Source organism: Gigantopelta aegis, chromosome 10 (genome assembly GCF_016097555.1).
Source record: "Gigantopelta aegis isolate Gae_Host chromosome 10, Gae_host_genome, whole genome shotgun sequence".
NCBI lineage: Eukaryota > Metazoa > Mollusca > Gastropoda > Neomphalida > Peltospiridae > Gigantopelta > Gigantopelta aegis.
Genome location: NC_054708.1, coordinates 19,815,596 through 19,841,846, shown reverse-complemented (window position 1 = coordinate 19,841,846; position 26,251 = coordinate 19,815,596). Strand labels below are relative to the sequence as shown.

Here is a 26,251-nt window from a genome sequence, read left to right as displayed (position 1 = left end):
GGACAGCTGGCCACAAATGCCCGTAAGTAAACGCAACTTTTTCGATTTTTTGCCTAATTTTAATCACCATTAGCCGATCTAAAATAATAAAAATTACAAAAAAAGACACGAAAATAATACTTACCGATTCATATATGAACTTTATTTCATGTATTTATGAAACATTTAAGTGAATATATGTGAGTAAAAATTATAAACTTGTACCCACTCAACGTGGTTTTTGTTAAAAATTAATCCAGTAGTCTAAAGGTTAAGGCAAAGGTTGATGAGTTTATGTTGTTTGTAAATGGTAAACATTTCAGATGTGAATACTAATTAATAAAAATAAGTTAATTTATAAATGTTATGCCATTTCTTTTAACATTAGCTAAACTTTCGTTGTTGAGTATAATGACAGTAAATCTGAATTTTCGACAGATAAATGAAACATTGGTGATTTATATTATTATAAGTATTATTCTTTATTACATCAGATAACATTATACTTTTTTCAGTGGATTACCCAATATAAATGAAACTGTTGCTGGAATATAATAAATGTAATAATGTCACTGACCACTTTCATTTGGAGGTTGAAGAATGACAGTCTCTCGCTTTGTGATTCTCAGTTCTTTAGCAACATGGCAAGCAGTCAGTGGATTGTCTCCAGTTATCATGCAAACCTGTAGAGAAAACAAAACTGTATCAATATGGGGAAGAAAAAAAACACCCTAGAATACACATAACAAAACAACAGAGGTCAAAGATCAATCACATATATATAGGACAATAATAAAATTTTCTTTGCATCTATACACTTTATGGTAATTTGATTGGTCCTGAGGTGCTTACTTTTTTGCGTTCAAATCTCAATGAACCAAATAAAATTAAGCCAAGCCTACACCACACTCCCCTCCCCCACCTGACTCACACTACTTTTGTGCAACTAGCCAGATTAATCAGATAACCATATTTAGATATTTTGAAGAAAACACATGTGAAAGATACAAAATCAATAGTACACTTTTTTAAATATTATACAACTAATTAATGGAAAATGCTATAGCAAAGTAGACATGCATTGATAAAAACCCTCTTCATTAATGAAATGAGACTCGGTCGGTGGCCAAAGAAATGTAGAAAACTTCATGTCTGAAACTTAATAGCAAGCGTTGTTCTACAGTTATTGACGAAAATTAAATGGTTCCCCCAACAGTGTAAATGTTTGACACATTCCCTTCATTCACATTCATAAAATATAAACTAAACACGAATCAGACAATTCCTTCTAATATAACTAAACAAGTCGTAAAATGGACACATCAGCTAGTTCGTCATTTAAAAATCACCTGATAAAAACAATAGTGAATGAACTTTTGCATTCTTATGCGACAGAAGTATCAATGAAGTTTACACAAACAATACTACAGGTGTATTTACAGCCAAACAAAATAAATTCAGTCATTTATTGTTAAAGTATGCATATAAATGTAATTATAAGATTTGACCATAAGTAATTTTTGGTTCATGCAAGTATGAACTGAAAAAACTATAGGTTTTTTGGTTCATACTTGCATGAACCAAAAAATAATTGTCGTCAATTCTTAATTAAATGAGCTTCCATTTTGTATCATGTTTATGCCATCTGAAATACTTTGTTAAGTGTCACAAGCTTTACCCATAATTGATTTTAATTTATATCAAAGAACTCATTTGATTGACATTCTGGTACGGTCGTGCATGACTTTGAGGTGATATGACCCACTTTATATTCTATGAATCAATATATTTTTAACCATATGGGTAATAATTCATAAAAGTAACTGAACAAGTTCTATAATATAGCAGAAATTGTTAATCATCTTTGACATATAACAATAAGTGTAATGATGAACTAAAACTCACGTAGTGAGATGCCAAGAGGATCTCCTTGACAGAGGACTTGGAATCATTCTTCAGTGGACAGGATATGATGATGAATCCAGCAAAATGAAGATTACATTCTATGTCATCCCTGGTAGTTTCACGAACCTGTCGGGACAAAATTCACACAAGTTGCTGTACCATCTAATTCCCATCATAAACAATATGAAGAACTAGAATATTACTTAAATTAATATTTTCATTCTTATATAATTTTTGTACCTTTCTTTCAGACCTAAAGGCTGTTGTTGTTTTTTTAGATGGTATGTGATTCTATTATCACTTGTACATGACATAAAGTGATTTCCAAAACAGTGCTAACATTCGAAATGAAAAACTGAAAGGAACTTTTGAGTATGTCAAGAAACAAGAGATATAAAGAGGGGATATGGTAATGTAATTTAAAGAGACATACCCTAGTTTTTAAACACTAAGGAATATTATTGACTATTAGAGCCGTTTTTGATAACTGAAATCATACTTTACTTAGATTTTATTGGTTAGATTATCTATTTCTGTATATTCGAAGTGTTTTGGGCCATCCTGGTGTTTTTAGTATCACAAAATGTATTTCTCTTCTTTTTTTTTAAACTCATGTGCGTGTGAGAAGTAAAAGTTATGGAGTCGAGTTTTAGTCTATTTTCAGAGGGTATTTCACCATTTTAAAGTCACAAACTCATTTTCACTCAATTGTAACTTCATCCAAATGTTTTACAGGCTTGTAGATTAACTAAATTTAGTGTTCATTTTCATGGGCTGAAACTAGGGTCTGTCCCTTTAAAGCCGCACACCCTAGTTCCATCCAGCGAAAATAAATTATAATTTGGTTAATCTACAAACCTGTAACACACTTAGATCACGTTTTTATCAAATGGAATGAAAAAGCAGGTTTTATATCGATAAATACCATGGGAATCCCCATGTCCCAATTGCTTGAAATAATTTTGAAAGTTAGTATTCTGATGTCACCGGTAGAAGCACAACAATGCCTACGTCACGACAAATTTCACAGACTTGGGGTGCGTTCGTTTCACCTCTCCTGGACATGTTCCAACTGTTCTGTCCTGGTTGTATCCCCTCTCCAGATATCGTAAGACTTAGCAAAATTATTGGTTTTAAGGGTTTGTAACGTTTTGTATTGAGATACTTACTTGTCTGAACTTTATTGTTACTGAAAATGTTCACGAACTGTGAAGAAAAATCTCACAAATGAACAACAAGCAGACGACAACAAATCGGATGTTGATTGCGCGAACCGTGCACGAGAAAACAAACCGAACCAAAATGATAACGGTCACGTGATATACCAACGTCTGTGACATTAAAAATAGATTGGACCTCGCTTGCTTAACGTTTTTTTCTCGACAACACGTTTTGTGAAAAAAAATGCAAAAAATGCATTTCGTGGTTTTACAAACATCAGGATTACCAAAAAGCACTTCAGGTGAATGGAAATGTGTATTCTAAATAATAAAATGTAAGTAAAGTGTAATTATATTTTGTGAAAAATGGGGTTTAATAGCGAAAAACAACGCCGTAATGGTTAACAAATAAACGTAACTAGGGTGTGTCCCTTTAATGGTAGATTGATTGCATGAGGTGTGATGGGTCATAACATCGATAACCCTTAGTGGAATCTTGGTTTTCCATCCATCCCAACCTGGGCCCTACAACTGACACATCAAGGGCTGTAGTACATGGGAATGTGTATAGAAAGGATTTCCTGCTGCTTTAGGAAATAACAAAACTACACCGTTTAAAAACACCCTGAGGGGAGTGATTAAATGATCTCCTAACTTAAAGTCCGTCCCACAGAAAATGCCTATTTTCATGCTATGGAATTTACTACAAATTATTTAGTTCTGAACTGAATGATTTGTAAGTTGCTAAAAAAAAATCTTTTTGTTTTTATTATTTCCAAAATGCCTTTACTTGTCTTCTTATATCAAATAAAACTGAAATTATTTACAAAAAAAACAGTTTTATAGAAAGATGGGACTAACTATAGATTATGGGGAGCCATTTAAAATATTACAATATTGATACTGTACAAATTCACATGCTAGGTAAAAATTACTTTCCTTGAACTAGTCTCAGGGGTGTGAGAGTAACAGCTCCCCAAAAATGGTGAGATCTGATTAAGCATATATCAAAAACTAGTCCAACGGTGTAGTTAAATAAAGAATTCCTTCTTTAACCTGTGTGGTGTCGTTAAACAAAACAAACTTTAACTTCTTTTTTTTAAAAGTCCGATCCAGAAAATAAAGCTGAACTATGTTGTGTTACCTGCTGATGTGACATGGTGCCCAGCTTTTTGTAGCCTAGAGCCAAGACGCGTGCTCCTCTGCGAGCCATGGCCAAATACACAGAATCATAATCACTTGGTAGATCCTTGAACTGAAACACAAAAACAACAAATACATGAGGTGATACAAAATAAATAATTCTAGTATATCAAAATAAATTAAACAAAAACAACTACCTGTCTTTTAATTGAAAAGACGTTTCTATCATAACAGAAAAGTAACTGAATTATTGAACACAATGTGCTCTAGTGGTGTCATTAAACAAAACAACCTTTAACTTTTTATTGAAATTTTAATGAACATTGAACAAAAGGTGTAAATAAAAAATGCATGAATGCACGGCATTCATAACTATGACCAATCATATTATGATGTTAAGCAATAAGCAGAAAACATGTAAATAATTGTATAATTACATAATAATACGCTTCTAGGAACGTAAAGCCTGTAGGTATCAAAATAATATGTACAAATTTATATGCCTGGAGTACTGAAAAACAATCAGTCCCCTCAAAACAGTACAAATAAATTAAATAAAGTATGACTCACCATTTTTTGCAGTGTTTCAGGAGCCCCCTTGACAGTGGCTATATACTCTGTATCCATGGCACCCGGTGGAGTGTGCCCTGCTATAACCGACATTCTTTTCAGTGCACTGGCGAAGTGGAATCGGTGAAATATTTTCAAGCCATGAGCATTTCGCTTAATCGGTATTACAGCCTCACCTAAAATGAAGAGTAATAGAAGTGACTGTATTTGGGCAATTCACTTTAAAATCCTCACATCCTTCTCAAGGATCTGTAGTTGGTGGTACTTTGAATGTTGACTTGGTAACATGTAATTTGGTATGGCATTACAAAAAGATTGTAGAGCAATTCACAATTTCAGACACAGTCTAATTTTTAAGTCTAATTTTTGCACAGGCGTATGAGGGGGGCGGTGTGTTCCATATCTCATATTCTATGGCCATGGAATTGACCACTTTAAATCAAAGACTGAAATTTTTAGAGCAAAAAAATATTTTTGTCTTGATTTCATTTCATTTTAACTTATTTTCGTGCTTATATTCAATCAAGGTTCAAGCACGCTGTCCTGGGCACACACATCAGCTTTTTCGACTGTCTGTCCAGAACAGTACATTAGTTGTTTGTGGTTAGTAGTTAGTGAGAGAGAAGAGGGTGTAGTGGTCTTACACCTACCCATTAAAACCCCGCTCTGGGTTTCCTTCTGCAGACTCACCCATCCCAGTAAGGTGCCATCTCACACACCTATTTTAACAATAACAGTCTGTACTGCAGTGTGGCCTTCATCAGGTGTGTTTGCAGGTGGGGTTTCTTTTTTAAAATATATTTTCTGTGAGAGCATGACCTTTAGTGAGTTTCCACTGTACAGCTTGCAGAGTGGCTTTCTTCAGGGGGTCACCCATCATCTAACCCTCACCCCCCCCCCCCACCCACCACCTATTAACAGAGATTATGTTTAGGGAGTTTCCACTGTACTGCATGCAGTGTCGCTTTCTCCAGGGGGTCACCTACCATCCCCCACCACCACCTGTTAACAGTGATTACCTTTAGTGAGTTTCCACTGTTTAGCATGCAGAGTGGCTTTCTCCAAGGAGTCACCCACCATCCCCCCCCCCCCCCTCCACCATTTGTTAACAGTGATTACCTTTAGTGAGTTTTCACTGTACAGCATGCAGAGTGGCTTTCTTCAATGGGTCACCCACCATCCCCCCCCTCCCCACCATTTGTTAACAGTGATTACCTTTAGTGAGTTTCCACTGTACAGCATGCAGTCTGGCTTTCTCCAGGGGGTCACCCACCATCCCACCCCCATCCCCCCACCATCTGTTAACAAAGATTACCTTTAGTGAGTTTCCACTGTACAGCATGCAGAGTGGCTTTCTTCAATGGGTCACCCACCATCCCCCCCCCTCCCCACCATTTGTTAACAGTGATTACCTTTAGTGAGTTTGCACTGTACAGCATGCAGAGTGGCTTTCTCCAGGGGGTCACCCACCATCCCACCCCCATCCCCCCACCATGTTAACAAAGATTACCGTTAGTGAGTTTCCACTGTACAGCATGCATTGTGGCTTTCTCCAGAGGGTCTCCCACAATCCCACCCCTATCACCCCACCATCTGTTAACAAAGATTACCTTTAGTGAATTTCCACTGTACAGCATGCAGTGTGGCTTTCTCCAGAGGGTCACCCACCATCCCACCCCCAGCCCCCAACCATCTGTTAACAGAGATTACCTTTAGTGAGTTTCCACTGTACAGCATGCAGTGTGGCTTTCTCCAGAGGGTCACCCACCATCCCACCCCCATCACCCCACCATCTGTTAACAAAGATTACCTTTAGTGAGTTTCCACTGTACAGCATGCAGTGTGGTTTTCTCCAGAGGGTCACCCACCATCCCACCCCAATCCCCCAACCATCTGTTAACAGAGATTACCTTTAGTGAGTTTCCACTGTACGGCATTTAGTGTGGCTTTCTCCAGAGGGTCACCCACCATCTCTTCGTCGAGCTGTACTAACGAATGACACGTTGCCATCACCTGTATTGTCTCTAGCGGTGCTTCAATCGCAGGCAGGATTTCTGCTCCCCTGTTAAGTAATATTTTCGGTTCTTTTAGTCAAAAAGTACAATGTATAATGTTTTAATCAAACAAACATTTAAGATTTTGTTTCAGTTAAAAGTTTAACGACACCTCTTGAGCACATTAATTTATTAATCATCGGCTATTGGATATCAAACATTCAGTAATTTTGACATATAGTCTTAGAGAGGAAACCCGCTACATTTTTCCATTAGTAGCAAATGATGTTTTGCATGCCCCATCCTACAGAATGGATAGCACATACCATGGTCTTTGATACACCAATCGACGGGGATCAAACCATGCATCAGACTTGTGCTTTACCACTGAGTTACATCCCACCCGCTTTTACTCATAACGTGCAATGTATAATGCAACAGAAACTTTTAAGATTTTTTTCAGATGCAGACAGCAACTCAAGAACTGAAGATTCTTAACTTGGTGTAATCTGAATTTCACATATAGGGTTCCTTGACTAGGTAACTAATTGCTCAGTATATGGAATAACATTTAGAGTTTGATAGTGGGTGCATTAAGTAATCAATTTGTCATCTGTGTGTTTTGAACAATGAGTAACCAGCACAAAATAAAATACAAAAATGTATAATCTAGAGAGAAAAGAAAATCTAAACTGTGCAAAAATACAGGGCTCGAAAGTAAGAATTTGTCTTCCAAGGCTTTTTTATTTTATTACTGTGGGTGAAATGACTCACCGATGGCAATTTTGAGCCTGCCAATGGGAATTTTTTTAAAGTTAGTTTTGCAAAAAATAAACATGACTGAAAGGTTATTTTGCTTAATGTAGACATATTTCAAATGTACAAATGTTTTACACTGGCAGATAATGTAAACCAGGTGTATACATTTCGCCATTGTTGAGGAGTGTTACTTTTGTGCGTTCGGTAATGCTACCGACCTGTGGCAATTTGCTGTCAGTGTCATCGTTAAGTTCAAGCCCTAAAAATAATCATTAAGAAAAAAGTATTTCGCAATTTTTATCTTTGACATAAGGACCTCTAAAATGCCTTTAGTGTTACATGTACACAAAATTAAAAATTAAATTCTTGTTTGATTAAAATAATATTAATATGAATCTCACTTCAAACCAGCAACTCCCTCTACCACCAGATTGTCACTTGTTAGTGTTCCGGTTTTGTCAAAACAGCAAATATCTATTTTTCCAGCAAATGGTATTCTGAATGGTTCTGTGCAGTATACAACTGGAAAAATAAAATAAGAAAAAGGATTGTTTTTTATTTTAGAATTAGTTCCACATCATTAAGAACTGTACAACGTTACTGACATTTATTTTTCTATACATATTTATGATGCAATAAAAAACTATTTCTTGACAATACATGTCAATATTTTGTCCATAATTTTTTTTTTTTAAATCCAATAACCTTAGCCTGCTATGACACTAACACTGAATTGTACGAGTCACCAGTTGTGCTAAATAGTTCTATCAAATATACGTCATACAAACTAATCATCTCAATACAAAACACGAATTCAACAGACAGATATACTAACACAACTTGGTCAAAGCCAGCAGTGAGGTATTTACAGCAAGCGATAACTCAATTGGCAGTTCCGGTGGCACAACTGACGTCAGAATGAGAGTGCATTCCAGGAACAGCTTGTAACGATTTCTTTCAAGATTTCTCGTTCCTGCAAAGATAAGAAACAATAACTTGCATAATTAAAAAAAAAAACCATCAAATGTTAATCAGTGTAAAGATACTGAATCATGGATGTGGTAAAAGGACACATTTTATACAACATTTTCAGACATGACTGACAATTGGTACAACTGGCAAACTTGACAAAAAATTATCAGGCAAATCCCCATAAAAATGTGTGACCATGAATCCAGTATAAAAATCATGGCCCAGAATACAGTAAGCTAACTTTTAAAAAAGGTGGGACCATGGGGCTATTTCTCATTCCTGCCAGTGCTCCACAACTGGTATATTAAAGGCTGTGGTATGTTCTATCCTGTCTGTGGGATGGTGCATATAAAATATCCCTTGCTACTAATGGAAAATTGTAGTAGGTTTCCTCTCTGAGACTATATGTGAAAATGACCAAATGTTTGACATCCAATAGCCCATGATTAATAAATCAATGTGCTCTAGTAGTATCGTTAAACAAAACAAACTTTTTTCTTTTTCCCCCCAAAAAAGCCTCAAAACAAGCTAAGATTAAGACTGAAATTAATGCAGTTACTAATTCTTGTTAGTCATTAGACAGAATCCAACATATGACCGATTTCCATAATAATAATATATTAAAGGGACACACCCTAGTTACGTTTATTTGTTAACCATTACGGCGTTGTTTTTCGCTATTAAACCCCATTTTTCACAAATAAAATTGCACTTTACTTACATTTTATTATTTAGAATACACATTTCCATTCACCTGAAGTGCTTTTTGGTAATCCTGATGTTTGTAAAACCACGAAATGCATTTTTTGCATTTTTTCACAAGTAGTGTTGTCGAGAGAAAAACGTTAAGCGAGGTCCAATCTATTTTTAGAGGGGATATTTCCATTTCAATGTCACAGACGTTGGTATATCACGTGACCGTTATCATTTTGGTTCGGTTTGTTTTCTCGTGCATGGTTCGCGCAATCAACATCCGATTTGTTGATTTTTCTTCACAGTTCATGAACATTTTCAGTAACAATAAAGTTCAGACAAGTAAGTGTCTCAATACAAAACGTTACAAACCCTTAAAACCAATAATTTTGCTAAGTCTTACGATATCTGGAGAGGGGATACAACCAGGACAGAACAGTTGGAACATGTCCAGGAGAGGTGAAACAAACGCACCCCAAGTCTGTGAAATTTGTCGTGACATAGGCATTGTTGTGCTTCGAGCGACATCTACCGGTGACATCAGAATACTAACTTTCAAAATTATTTCAAGCAATTGGGACATGGGGATTCCCATGGTATTTATCGATATAAAACCTGCTTTTTCACTCCATTTGATAAAAACGTGATCTAAGTGTGTTACAGGTTTGTAGATTAACCAAATTATAATTTATTTTCGCTGGATGGAACTAGGGTGTGCGGCTTTAATAATAATAAGACAAAAGAATGATATTGATAATAATGATAATGGTAATAATAATAATGTCTTAAACAATATTTCAATATCTCTATATTATTATCATTATTATTAATTTATTTCTTATTGTTATGTATTCCACTGAATGGCACTTACCTTGAATCCAGACATAGGAAGCTGCTACAATCGCAAATATGAGAAGGAAAAGAATGAAGGCAAATGTCTCCAAGTTGTTGGCTGTGACTCGTTTCACACTGTACAGGATTGTCCTCAGCAGTTTACCCTGTGACGTGTTGAAACCATGTCGGAGAACATACGCTATACATCCATTGTCACTGGCTGAAATACAACACATTTATACACAGTAAAATATATTAATCTTCATATTTCTTAATAACGTTTGGTCAAAGCTGACCTAATTTTAATTATAGTACATGTAAACCTAGCAATAAAAATAGAATGTTTTGGGGGGTTTTCCATTAAAAAAATAAACATTTTCTCTAAGGACTTTAATTATGTTGATTAACAGTTAACAATGGACAGCATTAAAAAAAAAACATTGGAAAATAGGTGTTGAACAAAGGTACGTAAATTAAAGAAAGATTATTTTTATTGACAAAATTCAATAGTAAAGTATAAATTAATAAAGAACTACAAAACAGGGAATAAACTGCTACCTTTGAGTCCAGGTCCGGTTTTGCTCGGTGGGGTATGCTGTACAACTTTGGTTCCACCTGACAACACATGGAGTTTACCGTCCAGTTCCATGTCCAGTATGTGATCCATCTCCAGTGTCTCCACAGCTTCCTGATAATAAACACACAAGTAACATTACACACAAATAAAATAACAGACTGTCTAAGCTAGCTGAACTTCAAACAAATTTAACTGTTTTTTCTGGCCAACATTTTTTTTCTTTTCTTTTTTAATTTAATCTGATGGCACTTGAAACGAAACCTATAGTCACCTTCAGTTGGACTGGTAGGGGACTAACAACTAGCAATGTTTCAGTGCTGTCAAGTCTTACAAATTTGACGTGAGACTCACACATTTGAACGTCGTGTCAAACTCTCACGCCAGTACATGATTTTCTCAAGCATTTTAAACTATATATATATATTTTTTGTTGTTTATTCAATCTCGACGACCGACAAACAAGCCTGCGACTGCCAGCCAGCCCGGTTAAGCATCGTAAGGTATTAAAATCATATAAATAGGTGTCCATGTTGTTTATTGGTCAGAATCTCGAACACTGACCAACTGTCTGTGCACTTATTTCCTGTGCCAGTTTATTCGGATTCACGATATCGGTTAAAAGTTCCAACTTGAGAGCTCTGACTACATCTATGAAAACATGCAACCTCCAATGGCAGTTTAAAGAAGAAGAAAAACCTACCTTTATGACTGACTCTCCAGTCAACATGGGATTCATCCACATTACATGGCCCTCTTAACAGCAACATATCACAAGGAGCCAGTCTACTTACCTTCATGACTGGTACTGACTCTCCAGTCAACATTGATTCATCAACAATACACGGCCCTCTTAACAACAACATATCACAAGGAGCCAGTCTACTTACCTTCATGACTGGTACCGACTCTCCAGTCAACATGGATTCATCAACAATACACGGCCCTCTTAACAGCAACATATCACAGGGAACCAATCTATCCTCTTGAGATCGACCTAAAAGAAAACCCCATATTTTATAAACAAAAGTATACCTAACGACATAATTGTACCGCCATTGAAAACAATACATTTTAGCACCAATGTTCATTTTGTACAGATTAATCTTGATTAAATTTCCTTATTACAATAATTAACAATTAGGTTACAATAAGGCACATGGTTGTCTGTGAGAATGGGTGGTGGTGTTCTGAATTTTATTTTGTTAACAAAATATGGCTGGAATTCAATAAATAATTTAGGCCTCCAGCATGTCATACTGACTCATAGCAAAAAATAATAACTCATTGCACATTCAAACCTAGAAATCAAGATTCATTTATTTCATATATTTTTTTATTATTCAATTCACAGCTGACTACATATCCTGTGTATGAGGCCAATGTTCTATTGACAGCACTATTTAGTAAATTACTTTATTGACTGTCTACTGCCAACAGGAAACCCTCTGAACACACTACTACCTATGTACTAGAACAGACGCTGACAACTTACCTATTGATACTATATCTGCAGGAAGAAGTTCATCAGACAAAACTTTCAACCATTTTCGGTTCCGGTAAACCTAGAACATACAAAAGATATTTCACAATAAATTCACATAAGTCTGCTGTTCAAAGCCTCAATCCTGGCTATAATTTTAATAGTCAATAAAAATTTTATGTATATGACTCTGCTTTATGTACAATTAAGGATCAAGCATGCTATCCTGGACTCACACATAAACTATCTGGGGTATCTGTATAGGAAAGGAGTTATGGTTAGTTCTTAGTTTTAAAAAAGTCAGTTTTGTGGTCTTTCACCTCCTTATTGACCAGCTAAAACCAGACTATGAGTGGAAGCTTGTACTGGGATGTGAACCCAGCACCCATCAGCCTTAAATTCAACACAAGGGGGGGGGGGGTGGGGGTGGTGGTTATGTAGCCCAGTGGTAAAGTGTCCCCCTGATGCACGGTCAGTTTGGGATCGATCCCAGTCGGTGAACCCGTAGGTCTATTTCTCATTCCAGCCAGTGAACGACGACTGGTATACCAAGGACTGTGGTATGTGCTATCCTGTCTGTGGGATATGGTGCATATAAACAATCCCTTAATCCAACAGCTGAACTAAGACCCCACCTGAATGACGTACGGCTTGTTGCCCATCTTGCGAATCTCGGACATATTGCGTAGCTGCTGCTGTACGAGCGTGGCCTCGAACGCGATCAGCATGAAGAGTGTGAAGATGCTGTAGTACCAGTACTCATCCAGACACCACAGAGCCACACAGAACACCTGGAACACGAAGAACGGCGCCGTCGCTCGCTCATGAAACAGTTCCATGAACTTCGGGATATCCATCGCCATACTGAAAGATTATGTTTTAAAAGTGACAGTTATTTGACAAATATACAAGCATATCAATAACCCACAACATGTAATTTTGATGAAAAAATTATATATAACGTATACCACACCTTTTGGTTTTTTACCTAAAAGGTTAGAAACCCATGTGTAATCCCAATACTGGTATGCATGTCTGATTAACAATAAGAACACTGACTTTTTGTGGAAACCAATTTCTGTTTGAAAACCTAAAATAAATTGTCTGTAAGCATTCTAGTATAAATCTCTTTTCAGTGAAGTTTTTCTCAAATTTAATTTGAACATCCCACTATATTTGTAAAATTAATCATATTTAGTTATACTTGTTTAATTCAGCTCTGAGTTGGCTAGTTTTGTTATAAACTCTTTTTCTGTTTCAAGCTACAAATAATGAAAATTTTGACATGCACAAATATTTGGAAACCTGAATGACTGTTCTCTACTTATTTCAAACCACTAAGATATTAGAATAATTCTACATGTATTCGTGTACGAAAGAGCAAAATCCCAACCAATATGAAACACCCACTTGTTTTTTCCAAACTGTTTCTCAGCCGTCTTTATCTCAGCTTCTTCTTGATAGCCCCGCCATTCCATGTAGTACTTAATGGAATGGTTATCCGGGAAGGAGAGTGGGAAAAACTGTTTTTTCTCTTCAGCATCATAGATGTATTTAGTTTTCTGGAAGATGAACCAGAGCTCCCTGCCATTTTCATCCTGCAACAGAACATTATTAATCACATTATCAAATATTCAATAACACGAAGTACTGTTAAATATTTTATATTATATATCATAAAAATTATATGTAACGGGCCAATGAGGCATAATGGGCAAGCCATTGAAGATATATATATATTTATCCCATAAGTTACCCATGATATTCATGTCATACACCCATGTGATAATGGTATGCAAATGTGCAAGGTCTCTAGGTAAGGTGTTGCTGTGGATGGGTCATCTGTTTACAAGCCAACAAGACCTGTATACCTAAGTGTAACGTTTTCAAAGATTTAATTAAAATGTGTGACACCAAACCAATTTGTGCGTGATGATATTACCGATGGCTGCGACTTTAGTACTGTAATTTACTAAAAAAATATTAAAATGTTATTTTAATCATGCTATAGATTAAACAGAATTCGCTGTTCATTTTTTTTTAATCTCTAAAATATCAACCTCGTCTAGTTAATTAGTATTTGTCTCAGAAGAGCCTCAACAAATACCGATTAACATAAGCCTCAGTTGATATTTTCCATATTAAAAAATACTTTTATATAGTCTATAGATAGAGAAATAATTACTATACTTACGTTATCATAGTGCAGTCTAACAAGCTGTGTAAATCCATTGTTTGGTGTAGGAACAACTTTTGCCCAGTCTGCTTTAAAAGGATCAGTGACCTATAAGTGTAATAAGCAAAAAATATCTTACACAAAAACCCACAAGACAATTTCTGAAGGAAGAAAATGTCTTATTTAACAATACACTCAACACATTTTATTTACAGTTAGATGGCATCAGACATATGGTTACGGACAACACAGATACTGAAAAGGGAAAATGGGTGTCGCCACTTCATGGGCTACTCTTTTCGATTAGCAGCAAGGGATCTTTGATATGCTCCATCCCACAGACAGGACAGCACATACCATGGCCTTTGATATACTAGTCGTGGTGCACTGGTTGGAACGAGAAATACCCCAATGGACACACCGATGGGGATCGATCCAAGACCGACCGTGCATCAAGTAAGTGCTGTACCACTGGGCTATGTCCCAACCCCACATTTGCAATTAGTTAGTGTTATCAATAATTATATGTACATACCACCCTGTATATGACACTTTAGTATTTTTCATTAAACTGTAAGTTCATTTAGAAGTGTGGTAATACAATGTACATCGCATATTATATACATTTCCAGTATATTGGGCTGTCTAGCTTTCTAACTTGCTGTTTGCCAAATTGTTTAGACCCTCAAATGATAATCAAAGTAAACTCACAATTGTGTTAAGTAACATTTTGCCCTTGCGATCGATCACAAACTTTTTCTTTGAGTTGTTCCAAATGCATGACTATCGGTTCATTATCTGATTACAAAATAAGTGTTGCCATTACTTTAAATAAGATACCAATGAGTTTGCCAGATCACTTTTAAATCAGAAAGCCAATCAGATTAATTTTCTGTCTGATATAAAGAAAAAGAAAACTTTCATTCTGTAATCAACTGGCTCAAAACTGTGAACTTGCATGTTTAATATATAGTTTAATATGCAAATTATGTTGTCAAACTCATGCAGTCATGTTCAGGATGCTGATCAAACTCGTAATCACTTGCTAGACACATTGGAAACCTGTTAAATTATGTGTATACCCTTGCCCTTCCATCACATAGCAGTAAAGTACCAGTACTTAAACAAAGTTTGTTTTGTTTAAATGACACCACTAGAGCACATTGATTAATTAAAGTTTGTTTTTGTTTAACAACACCACTGGAGCATATTGATTATGAATCAACAGCTATTGGATGTCAAACATTTGGTAATTCTGACATATAGTCTTAGAGATGAAACCTGCTACATTTTTCCATTAGCAGCAAGGAATCTTTTATATGCACCATCCCACAGACAGGAAAGCACATGTATATCATGGCCTTTGATCAGTTGTGGTGCACTGGTTGGAAGAGAAAAAACCCAATCAGCTGAATGGATCCACCAAGGTGGTTCGATCCTGCAACACAAGCACCTCAGGCGAGCACTCAACTGAGCTAAATCCCACACAGTAGTTAAACGAGAATTTTGAGAGTATACTGCTAAAGCAATATATGTCCCCTACCTTTAGGGATTGCAAAAAAAAGTTGTATTTCCTAAGTTCAAGGGCCATCACTGTTAAAAATGGGTAAATAACCATGACACAGCAAAATATGACACCTGTGCCTAATACACTGGAAGCCACACCCCCACCCCTATAAAAATCACCCCCAATGCATTACCATTACCATGTAAAACAAACAAACCTGCACAAAAATGGTCTTTATTACTTGACATATTGTGGGAAGAGACAAACTGAAAATTGCTATGGCAAAGTGACATTTTGTTGGGGGCTAACTGACTGAGAGCGGTGAACTGGTCAAATTGGGAGAGAATCGACTTGGGGCGAACTGCCTAAATCAGAACCAAATTGTTAACAACTACAATAAATTACTCTCCTACCTTTTATTACCATTAGATTTCAAAAAAATTCTGTCCACACACAAATCATGAAAAAAAAAACATTACAGTGACACAGATTTCACATACGAGACTGTAAGGGATGCAGTCGATTCGTCCACTGGACGTTTCGTCCACTGAAAATTTGTCCACTGAGGAACTCGAGACGATTAGTCCACTACAAAAAATCAGTTCCGGATGATTCGTCCACTGGGTTTTTTTTTTTTCCCCATTACATTTCGTCCACGGACTAAATAATGTGTACTACATGTACGTGGGGGCTAAATAAATTATTAGATATATTTTACCCCATATATTTTTTGCTGTGTCATAAATTTACAAAGGTGAAAATAAATTATATTGCATTAGATTATGCTTGGTAGATGTTTTTGTAACAATGCTCAGCAGACATAATTATTTGGCATTTCTAAATTATTCGGTTATTGTTTGTTCCTATAATGTACGCCTTTCACGCTACATGTCGTAGAATGTTTTTAGTACAATATACCCAGTAAAGATAATCTTTAGCCCTTCCCTTTCAACTTGTTTGGTTTCTGTTTGCTTTACCAATTAAGTGTACAGGTGTCCTCTATTGTGATATTGTGAACTAATTAGCTTAAGCTTGTTTCACCAAGTTGTATCCATGCAGTAGCTTCTAAATCAACATTTAATTAAATTGGAATTGAAGACAACAAGTTTTTATTTTATATCGAGGTTATTAGGCATATGGGGATAACATGTTACAAGGGAGGGTACAGTGGATAGAATTTACGCCATTGAAGGAGAACATGACATGGTAATAAAGCCTTCCGACGCGGAGGCTTGCATTATATATTTACCACATCGTGACATGTGAGAGGTGGATCATTATTATTTAATCTAACAATGTCATGACATATGCTAAGGTTTAACACAATAATCATGACGTCAGATTTAGAACTGGGTGGTATACCGTATATACCGTTCGGTATCTGATGCTGCACGACAGTACCGATTTACCATACCGAGCAAATATCAAAATACCGGTGAAAAACAACATGTATTTTGCACCATGTGATCTCATCGAAGTCAATATCGGTGACATTGTTAGTCTCGTATATGTGAAATCTGCATCACTGTAATGGTTTTTTCATGATTTATGTAAGAACAAAGAGTGGAGAAAATTGAAACTTCTAAAGGTAATTAAACGTAGGAGAGTAATATATTGTAGTTGTTAACAATTTTGTTCTGACTTTAGTGGCAAAACGTCTGACACCAAACCTTAGCCACCATTAGTTCATCAAGATTAACCTCGAGTGCAAGCCATGTGCTTGCACTGGAGGTTAATCTTGATGAACTAAGCCACCATATGCCATATGGGGGGAAAAAATCAAATCTTGAAAAATCTTATTTTTAAAAAATAAAAGACACCCAAATATATTACATATTTAAGTAGGAAACAAAATGTACTAACTGTAGCACACGTTAGTGCACATCGGACTCCGATCGACCACAAACAAAATAGCGAAGTTAGCACTTGGATGAGACCGATGATCGCTAACGCTATTAAGCCACCTTCAAAATATTCCTCAGTTCCATAGATTGCTATCCACACATATAGCCATGCGCCGTATATAAAAATAAATGGTGCAACATAGCCGTGAAAAACAACAGGACGAATGTTACAATAAGAAATGTGTTGAATTTCTTCGTTTAAGGGCGCAGACATTTTCTTTTTATCACACTGGGTTTTTAGTTGTGCTGCGTTAGTATTAGCGCGTATAGTTATAGTTGTTTGAACCATAAACATATAGGTCCCAAACACTTTTGCCCCTCGGAGGCCCTTCCATGCCTATTAGTATTAAATTAAAACTTAACTGCTTTGTCCAATTTACTCAATTTCGTTTTTGAAGTTTATGAATAACGCATGTAATTTAGATAAACTTATAAGTGAATGGATGATATAATTCACCCAATTTTGTACTCACGGAAATATAGTCTAACCTACTCAAGATTCGTGTCACAGGAATGAATTCCTATAATATGAGATATTTTCCATAACAGTATAAACACGTTAATTAAAAATATTCGAAATAAGTACCAAATATTGGGACAAAATACATAATCTTTTATGGGGATCAAGACATAGAGTACAGGAACATTTGGGGTCGAAAACATTTGTCGTCGTTTAGTCAGGTTAACCAAAATGACATAAAACCAGTCAATCAGCACGCATCACCAATGTACTAATTTGTGAACTGTTACGTGTACACAGTACAGTTAATAATCTTGCAGATGTCTTGGAGATTATCTTGTAAATCATTTTAAATTTTACGTTGTAAACAGACAACTAGTAGCTAACTCTATGATCATTCAATATGGTTTAACTGGTTAATTGCTTCATATTTCTTTTTAGGTCTTATACAAGTTATAGTAGTATTTAACCTCTATTGTAGTGTAGTCCGTAGTGACGTAGTAAGTGGGTTTTTTTACTACGTCGGGATGTCATTAAATACCCTTAATATAGCTGGTATTAAAAAATTGTGGCACCATGTTTCAACTGTTTCTCAAACGAAATACATGTAGTACAACAAATGGACACACGAATCAAAAATGTATTTAACCTACTATACTTGCTAAATCCGATTGAAGTACTTGTATCACTATTAACAAAATAAATCTTCAACACAACCTTAAAAAATATCCCCACTATTATAAATTTTCTACATATAGGGAAGTAACTCGCTGTGCACATTAAGAAAAATATTGCCTTAATGTGCTCCGTGCACTACCCCTACTGTAACCAAAATGACATAAAACCAGTCAATCAGCATGCATCACCAATGTACTAATTTGTGAACTGTTACATGTACACAGTACAGTTAATATTTTTGTGTTGTCCAAACTATGGAGCATGGAACACCATTTATATTTATCTCAATTGCACAATCTAAATATTTCTGAAACAGACTATAACAGGAATTGTTTTTTGTTTAGAACTTACAAAAAGTCGGATCTGTTGCTGTTTCTGTTAACATTAGCAACAGAAGTGGTTGTTTTAATGTTAGCTACGCAGACTTATGTGCCATCATGCAGGCCAGTAAATCAAGGAGGGGTCCCACTAACAATGCGCTCAATACTTTAGTTTAAAAAAAAATAACTCAGTGGTAACACGTTTATTGTTCCATTGTACATTGCACAAATGCTTAGGTGCGCAGACTTAGGTGCCACAAGTGTATTCTCAGAATGTTTGTTTTTAATTATTTTTTATTTTTCAGAAAATGCAGGTAGAGTTGGTTCAGAAAGAATGTGGACGGTATTTTGAAAACTATACAACCTGTGTAAATACTTTTCCAAATACCTGGCATTTGGACTGTGAAAAGCAAAAGTATAAATTGGCTAAATGTGCTCAAACAAAGTAAGTACAGAGGTGTGTGCAGGAAATTTAGAAGGGGGTTAGGGAGAGGGTCTAGACTATGGGCTCCCCCGTAAAATGTATAGGGGAAAAAAAAGAAAATATACTTGAGCAGGGGTGGTGGTTTAACTCTCCAAAATTCCTAACATAACTTAATAATGTTATTCTAGTTTTTTTTATATAATTTTCTAATATATATATATATATATCTACAGGGATTTATTCAAGTGTTCTGTGGATCCCAACATAAAGTGGCACTGAAAATTCCCAATTCACGTATTATATACATTTAATTATGTCTACAGGTTCTAATGTTTAACAGTGGTGTGCTGCATTATCCAGTGGACTGGCAGGCAAGATGTAGCTCAGTGGTAAAGCGCTCACTTAATGTGCGGTCGGTCTGGGATCGATCCCAGTCAGTGGACCCATTGGCTATTTGTCATTCCAGCCAGTGCACCACGACTGGTACATCAAAGGCTGTGGTATGTGCTATCCTGTCTGTGGTATGGTGCATATAAAAGATCCCTTGCTGCTAATCAAAAAAGAGTAGCCCATGATGTGGTGACAGTAGGTTTCCTCTCTCAATATCTGTGTGGTCCTTAACCATACATGTGTGTCTGACACCATATAACCACAAATAAAATGTGTTGAGTGCATCATTAAATAAACCATTTCCTTCCAGTGAACTGAAAATATATCCCACGTATGATTTACTCACTTTATTTTCCCCAATCTTATCAGACCTGAGACCCTGGATAAATGATATTCCTGATCAAACTCATGTAACTAAACTACATGTATACATGTAAGTACTTTCCATTTCCATTTGGTTACCAGTCTTAGATTTACATGCATTTGTTTTAAATTGTGGAAAATATATTTTTTAGTTATGGATTAAAGGCCTTTTGTGTCAGGAAGTCAAAATATTGAATGCAGAAGTTAAAGGGACACACCCTAGTTACGGCTAGTTGTTAACCATTACGGCGTTGTTTTTCGCTATTAAACCCATTTTTTCACAAATAAAATTGCACTTTACTTACCGTTTATTATTTAGAATATACATTTCCATTCACCTGAAGTGTTTTTTGGTAATCCTGGTAATCCTGGTGTTTGTAATACCACAAAATGCATTTTTCGTATTTCTGAAAAACTGATGCACGTTTGAGAAAAAAACGTTGAACAGACAAGGTCTAATCTATTTTTAGACGGGATATTTCCATTTCAATGTCACAGACGTTGGTATACCATGTGACCGTTATCATTTTGGTTCAGTTTGTTTTCTCGTGCACGGTTTGCGTAATCAACATCCGATTTGTTGTTGTTCATTTGTGAGATTTTTCTTCACAGTTCGTGAAAATTTTCAGTAACAATAAAGTTCAGACAAGTAAGTATCTCAATACAAAACATTACAAACCCTTAAAACCAATAATTTTGCTAAGTCCTACGATATCTGGAGAGGGGATACAACCAGGACAGAACAGTTGGAACATGTCCAGGAGAGGTGAAAAGAACGCACCCCAAGTCTGTGAAATTTGTCGTGACTGTAGGCATTGTTGTGCTTCGAGCAACATCTACCGGTGACATCAGAATACAAACTTTCAAAATTATTTCAAGCAATTGGGACATGGGGATTCCCATGGTATTTATCGATATAAAACCTGCTTTTTCACTCCATTTGATAAAAACATGATCTAAGTGTGTTACAGGTTTGTAGATTAACCAAATTATAATTTATTTTCGCTGGATGGAACTAGGGTGTGCGCCTTTAAAGACTGAGACTTCAGTCGAATGATCCAATCATCATTATTGTACATGTCTATTATTTTTAATTTAATTATTTTCAAGAAGATTGATTAAGGGCCAGCAGACTTTTGGTAATTTTATAGTGGTGTCATATTAGTTTACCAACTTTTTTTTTATCACAGATGACTTGGAAACATTGTTTCAGTAAAATCTGACCCACTTGCACACTGGGTTTTTTGGCCTCTATGAAACCTGCAGAAATGCATGTTCGGCTGTGATTCATTACATGTTGGTTCATAACGATGCTTGTCATGTTGTTCACTTTAAAATTGTTGTTTAAATCATTAAGCTTAAGAACATGATTGCCACAGCGTGATGTGTGATAGGATCAGGATTCCTCGTTGGAGAAATCATGAGTTGTATCGTACAATGTATACTTCAGTCCATGGTATGTGATTTCTAGTCTGTGAAAAAACGCCTGTATGTACAGATGAAGCCTTCCCCTTAGCACTGAAAACACTGTCACTGATACAATAGTAGGGGAGCATAATAACTTGTTGTTAATACAGACCAGAAGGAAGAGTTTGTTTCCAGAGAGATAAAGAAAAGGAAATCTTTATATTTACAGACCTGACTCACTGGCATAGGAAGTGTGTGGGGGGGGGGGGGGGGGGGGGGGGGATGTGCCCCCCACCTTTTCAGATATTTTATTTTATATTTGCTTTATAATAGTGTAAAAGTGTAAATATAAAAGTGTGCCCCCTCCCCACACACACACACACACTTTTTGGCACCTTCCTACGCCACCTGTCTTTAAGAATAAATTTGTTTTGTTTGTTATTTTTATAATGTATTTCTTCTATATAATTAATTTATATTTTGCTATCTGTTTATTTCAGTCCAACAATTATGAAAATAAGAACCGAGTGCGCAGAGAGTTTTTCAAAATACGAGTTCTGTGTTAGTCAGCATCCCACCCAGTTTGAGCTGTGTACCAAGGAGTTTGCCGTTTTCAATAAGTGTGCACAGAAGTGTGAAACAGGTTTGTTGGCAGTTAGGAGTGTCATAATTGTACTGAATATCAGTGTACTGTGAACATAGACATTTTATTAAGTATTAAAAAATTAGATACAGGTAATGATCTACTTTGCCAATACATTTTCAACCAAAGGTACCAAGTAGATGTTTATTTTTAGTATATATCCATCTGTATGTCTATCCATCTGTCAGTCCGTCAATCCATCCATCCATCTATCCCATCATATATGATTTACAAATTAGGTCACATCGTATTTGAAACATTACACAAGGCTGCCGCAGAGTAAGATTCTTAATGTTAAGTAAATCCATGAAAGGTGTTTTGATCATAGATTTAACAAAGTGTTAGGATGATAAATTAAAAAATGTTTTAGTAAATCATAAAAGAAGGTATGTAATAAATACAGACTTCACATACATTGTTTTCACTTACTATTTATTGCACTCGTTTATTTTGTACAAGAACATAGCACTTGACCACTATGCGGTATCGTATATATTCATGCGCAAAATAAAGTCATGCAATAAATAAGAAGCGAAAACAATGTATGTGAAGTTCTATAATTATATCACAAATCCTGTAATTCATTCATCCACAACATATCAGATTTATTCACTGATTCACTGAATTGCAACACATCTTACTAGATACATGTATCTAGTCTTAATTTAAATATTTTCTTAATTAATATTTCTATGTTCTTTATATTAACTGATTAATCAACATTTTCTTACTTGCAGAACAATAATAAAGAACTTACAGGTTATTGTGGTCATCAAAGTTTGTACATCTTCATGGATCCTGTAGGAATGGTATGTTACCTACTGTTAAAATATATTTAATATATATTAATTTTTTATTATTATTAAATGTTCTATTGTAATAAGTAGCTTTACTTTTAAATATGAAAGTATGATTGTTTTACATTATAAACATTAAAGAGTTCTTGTTATATTCTTAGTTTAACACCCAATAACCGATGCATATTTTATGCTGCGCCAGTATATTAATTGAACTTGTTCATAAAAATTATTTCGTTTTAAATTCAAGTCCAGTGTTTGCATATTTTAGTTTTTCATCACAGTCCTGGTTTTGGAGTATCAAACTTTGTTTGAAAAACATTGATGTTGTCCTTATTGGCATGGTGGCAGCGGTGGGAGTTGTCCTTATTGGCATGGTGGCAGCGGTGGGAGTTGTCCTTATTGGCATGGTGGCAGCGGTGGGAGTTGTCCTTATTGGCATGGTGGCAGCAGTGGGAGTTGTCCTTATTGGCATGGTGGCAGCGGTGGGAGTTGTCCTTATTGGCATGGTGGCAGTGGTGGGAGTTGTCCTTATTGGCATGGTGGCAGCGGTGGGAGTTGTCCTTATTGACAGTGGGGTGTTGTTAGATCATTCATTCATTCATCAGCGTTCGAAAGAAACACATGTTCGTTTGTCCGTACAAGTAAAAATCAGCTCGGACAAACAAAATGTACCTCTATGGTTGTCCATTCAGTGTTCGAGATTAAAGGTATCCCGATATCCCGGGGATACCAGAATTTAATTTTGGATACCAGACTTCAAGAACCCAGTATCCCACCGGGGATACCATATAATACTAAATTCTCAGGTAGAATACCAGATTTTGAAATGTTAGTATCCAACTGGGATACTGCCCAAACATTTTAATCTCCAACACTGCCATTGGAAAAGTAAAAATATTCAATGCAGTTTCATTTGGAACAATAAAAAAAATCATCCTTTTATATTTTTGTACTTTAATAAAACAAACCATATATTTGGACAAGTGACTTTAATAAAACAAACCATATATTTGGACAAGTGAAAATATTGGTGGACAAGTAGATTTCTAGATGTACTTGTCCGGTGGACTAGTGAAAAATGCTACTTATTTTTATCACTGTTCATACTATTGCACTGTAATGTATACATTTATACTTTGAGGTATCTGTACTAAATCTGTGGTTGTTTTGTTTCAGTGCACAGATACATGTGGTGGATCATTGTGAAGATGCCATGGGACAGAACGTTAGTGCTAATCAAGATTCTTTCCTTTTCAACCACTAAAACTGCAATTGTCATATTTCTAGAGATTCATATTTGTTAGATATGTCATGGATGGATTGATGTTATTAAAAGGGATAAAAAGTCAACTATTTATTAGTCCCCTACCGGTCCAAACGGAGGGGAATAATAGGTTTCATCGCCATTTTGTGTATAGCTTTATCAAATTTGACTTTCATGGCGATTTATCCATTTTTGACAGAGTTATGGCCCTTTAATTTAGGATATCTACAGAAATTTGTTTTGATTTTGAGCTGAAAGTTTGTGTATAACTTTATCATGTACAGTTACAGATCAAGATTGATTTTAGTGGCAATTTACCCATTTTTGACAGAGTTATGGCCCTTTAACTTACAATATTACAAAAATTTGCTTTTCAGATGGGGTTTTTTCCACAATGCCTTGAGATTTTGAGCTGAAAGTTTGTGTATAGCTTTACCATGTACTGTTACAGACTTTTTGTTTAAACTTAGATCTGAAAACATTAACCTCATTTCATTGTTTAAAGTTAAAATAACAGGTTTACAATGTTTTCCTGTTGTTAGTGCCACAGGTGTTGAGTAAAATTTCTGAAAAAAACCCAGGTGGTTTATTATGTTATCAAATTTGGCTGTGTTCCATGACGTCCAGCTTCTTTATTGCCGACTTGATTCTTGTGGATATTTTAAATTATGATTCTCATTGCTGAAGACATTAAATTTTAATACTTTGAGTAGTGTTGTGTATGTTTATCTTACAATCATAGCATTTTTACAAGACTTATGAGGAAAGCACTGTGGGTTTTTACAATCAATTCCATATGTATATTGAATTAATTATAAGAATTCTTACTTTTGATCATGCTTCTGATAATACTTGACATTGGTAAAACTGTTGGCCAATAGTTTTGTGATCACCATAAGCCTTGTTTTGTGCATCAAATATACAGCTACGCTATAATTAGTATTACTTAGGGGTGGGAATTCTCCTCGGATCAGCTGTTTTCCTCTCATGGAACATTGCGTTTCCTCACATTTTAATTGTCTTTTCCTCTAAAATGTGTCCAATGGCACAGATTTTAACCTAGGGTTGCAAGAATTTCCGGGACCCCTCTCGATTTCCTCTTTTTCACAGTTCACCAATTCCCACACCTGATTACTACTAACAGTACCACTAATATTATAGTTTGAAGTATAAATATACTGATGTAAATAAATATGGGAACACGTGGTATGTAAGATCATATATAATTCACTATTGGAGAAGATATGCCTGTATAAAATACATAAATGTAATGTGGGATTGAACATTAATAACAGTTAACTTCATGTTAAAAGGGATGACGCAAATATTTGCTGTTATTATTTATGTTCCCTTATTTTTTTCCATGAGTATATTTAATTGTTTGTTTATTCTTACAATAATGAGACAATTTTCTGTGTAAAATGTAATACATGTAGACGTACAACAGTTATAACTGCTTGTTGCAAACGTAAATGTAAGATGTTTTGTAAAATTGGCTGATATGTGATCTGGACCCCATGTTTAGTTTGATTTGTACTATGTAATGATATGATGCTACAGTATCGTATTGTCAATTTATTGCAGCTATATCACGATACATACAATATATACCTATCTTAAGATCACCGACGTTAATTCCCGTGTTGTTTACCTTTTCTGTTTCACATACACTGAATTTTCACTTCGAATTTGTTAAAATGTATAATTTAAGCTAGACGTTGTAATTTAATGTAAAAAAGCTGTAATTGCTGAAAATATTTGACACTTCCTAATAACTATGATTGATATCATGAAGTATCACGATACATAGAAAATAATTAGGTAATGATGTAGGGATAAGCCTCGCGGA

The 26,251-nt window shown here is 35.5% G+C and overlaps 2 protein-coding genes across 2 annotated transcripts in view; one reads left to right on the top strand and one right to left on the bottom strand.

The window, feature by feature from the left end:
- LOC121383226 (endoplasmic reticulum transmembrane helix translocase-like) overlaps nt 1–17,867 on the bottom strand; it is a 36,341-nt gene extending 18,474 nt beyond the window's left edge. The window contains exons 1-15 of the mRNA XM_041513114.1: nt 17,613–17,867; nt 14,261–14,350; nt 13,477–13,664; nt 12,702–12,930; nt 12,079–12,148; nt 11,474–11,580; nt 10,568–10,697; nt 10,047–10,229; nt 8,346–8,483; nt 7,912–8,032; nt 6,668–6,819; nt 4,758–4,933; nt 4,189–4,299; nt 1,885–2,010; nt 557–662 (exon numbers count right to left, since the gene is read on the bottom strand). Coding sequence (XP_041369048.1) covers nt 557–662; nt 1,885–2,010; nt 4,189–4,299; nt 4,758–4,933; nt 6,668–6,819; nt 7,912–8,032; nt 8,346–8,483; nt 10,047–10,229; nt 10,568–10,697; nt 11,474–11,580; nt 12,079–12,148; nt 12,702–12,930; nt 13,477–13,664; nt 14,261–14,350; nt 17,613–17,867 — 2,182 coding nt within the window. The remainder of the gene's footprint in view (nt 1–556; nt 663–1,884; nt 2,011–4,188; nt 4,300–4,757; nt 4,934–6,667; nt 6,820–7,911; nt 8,033–8,345; nt 8,484–10,046; nt 10,230–10,567; nt 10,698–11,473; nt 11,581–12,078; nt 12,149–12,701; nt 12,931–13,476; nt 13,665–14,260; nt 14,351–17,612) is intronic.
- Nucleotides 17,868–18,594: 727 nt separating this feature from the next.
- On the top strand, nt 18,595–24,668 carry LOC121383294 (coiled-coil-helix-coiled-coil-helix domain-containing protein 5-like). Its single transcript, XM_041513218.1, has 5 exons — nt 18,595–18,613; nt 19,417–19,556; nt 22,196–22,338; nt 23,076–23,147; nt 24,315–24,668. Exons 2-4 carry the CDS (start codon nt 19,420–19,422, stop codon nt 23,081–23,083), a joined length of 288 nt encoding a protein of 95 aa, XP_041369152.1. The 5' UTR covers nt 18,595–18,613; nt 19,417–19,419; the 3' UTR covers nt 23,084–23,147; nt 24,315–24,668.
- Nucleotides 24,669–26,251: the final 1,583 nt, after the last annotated feature.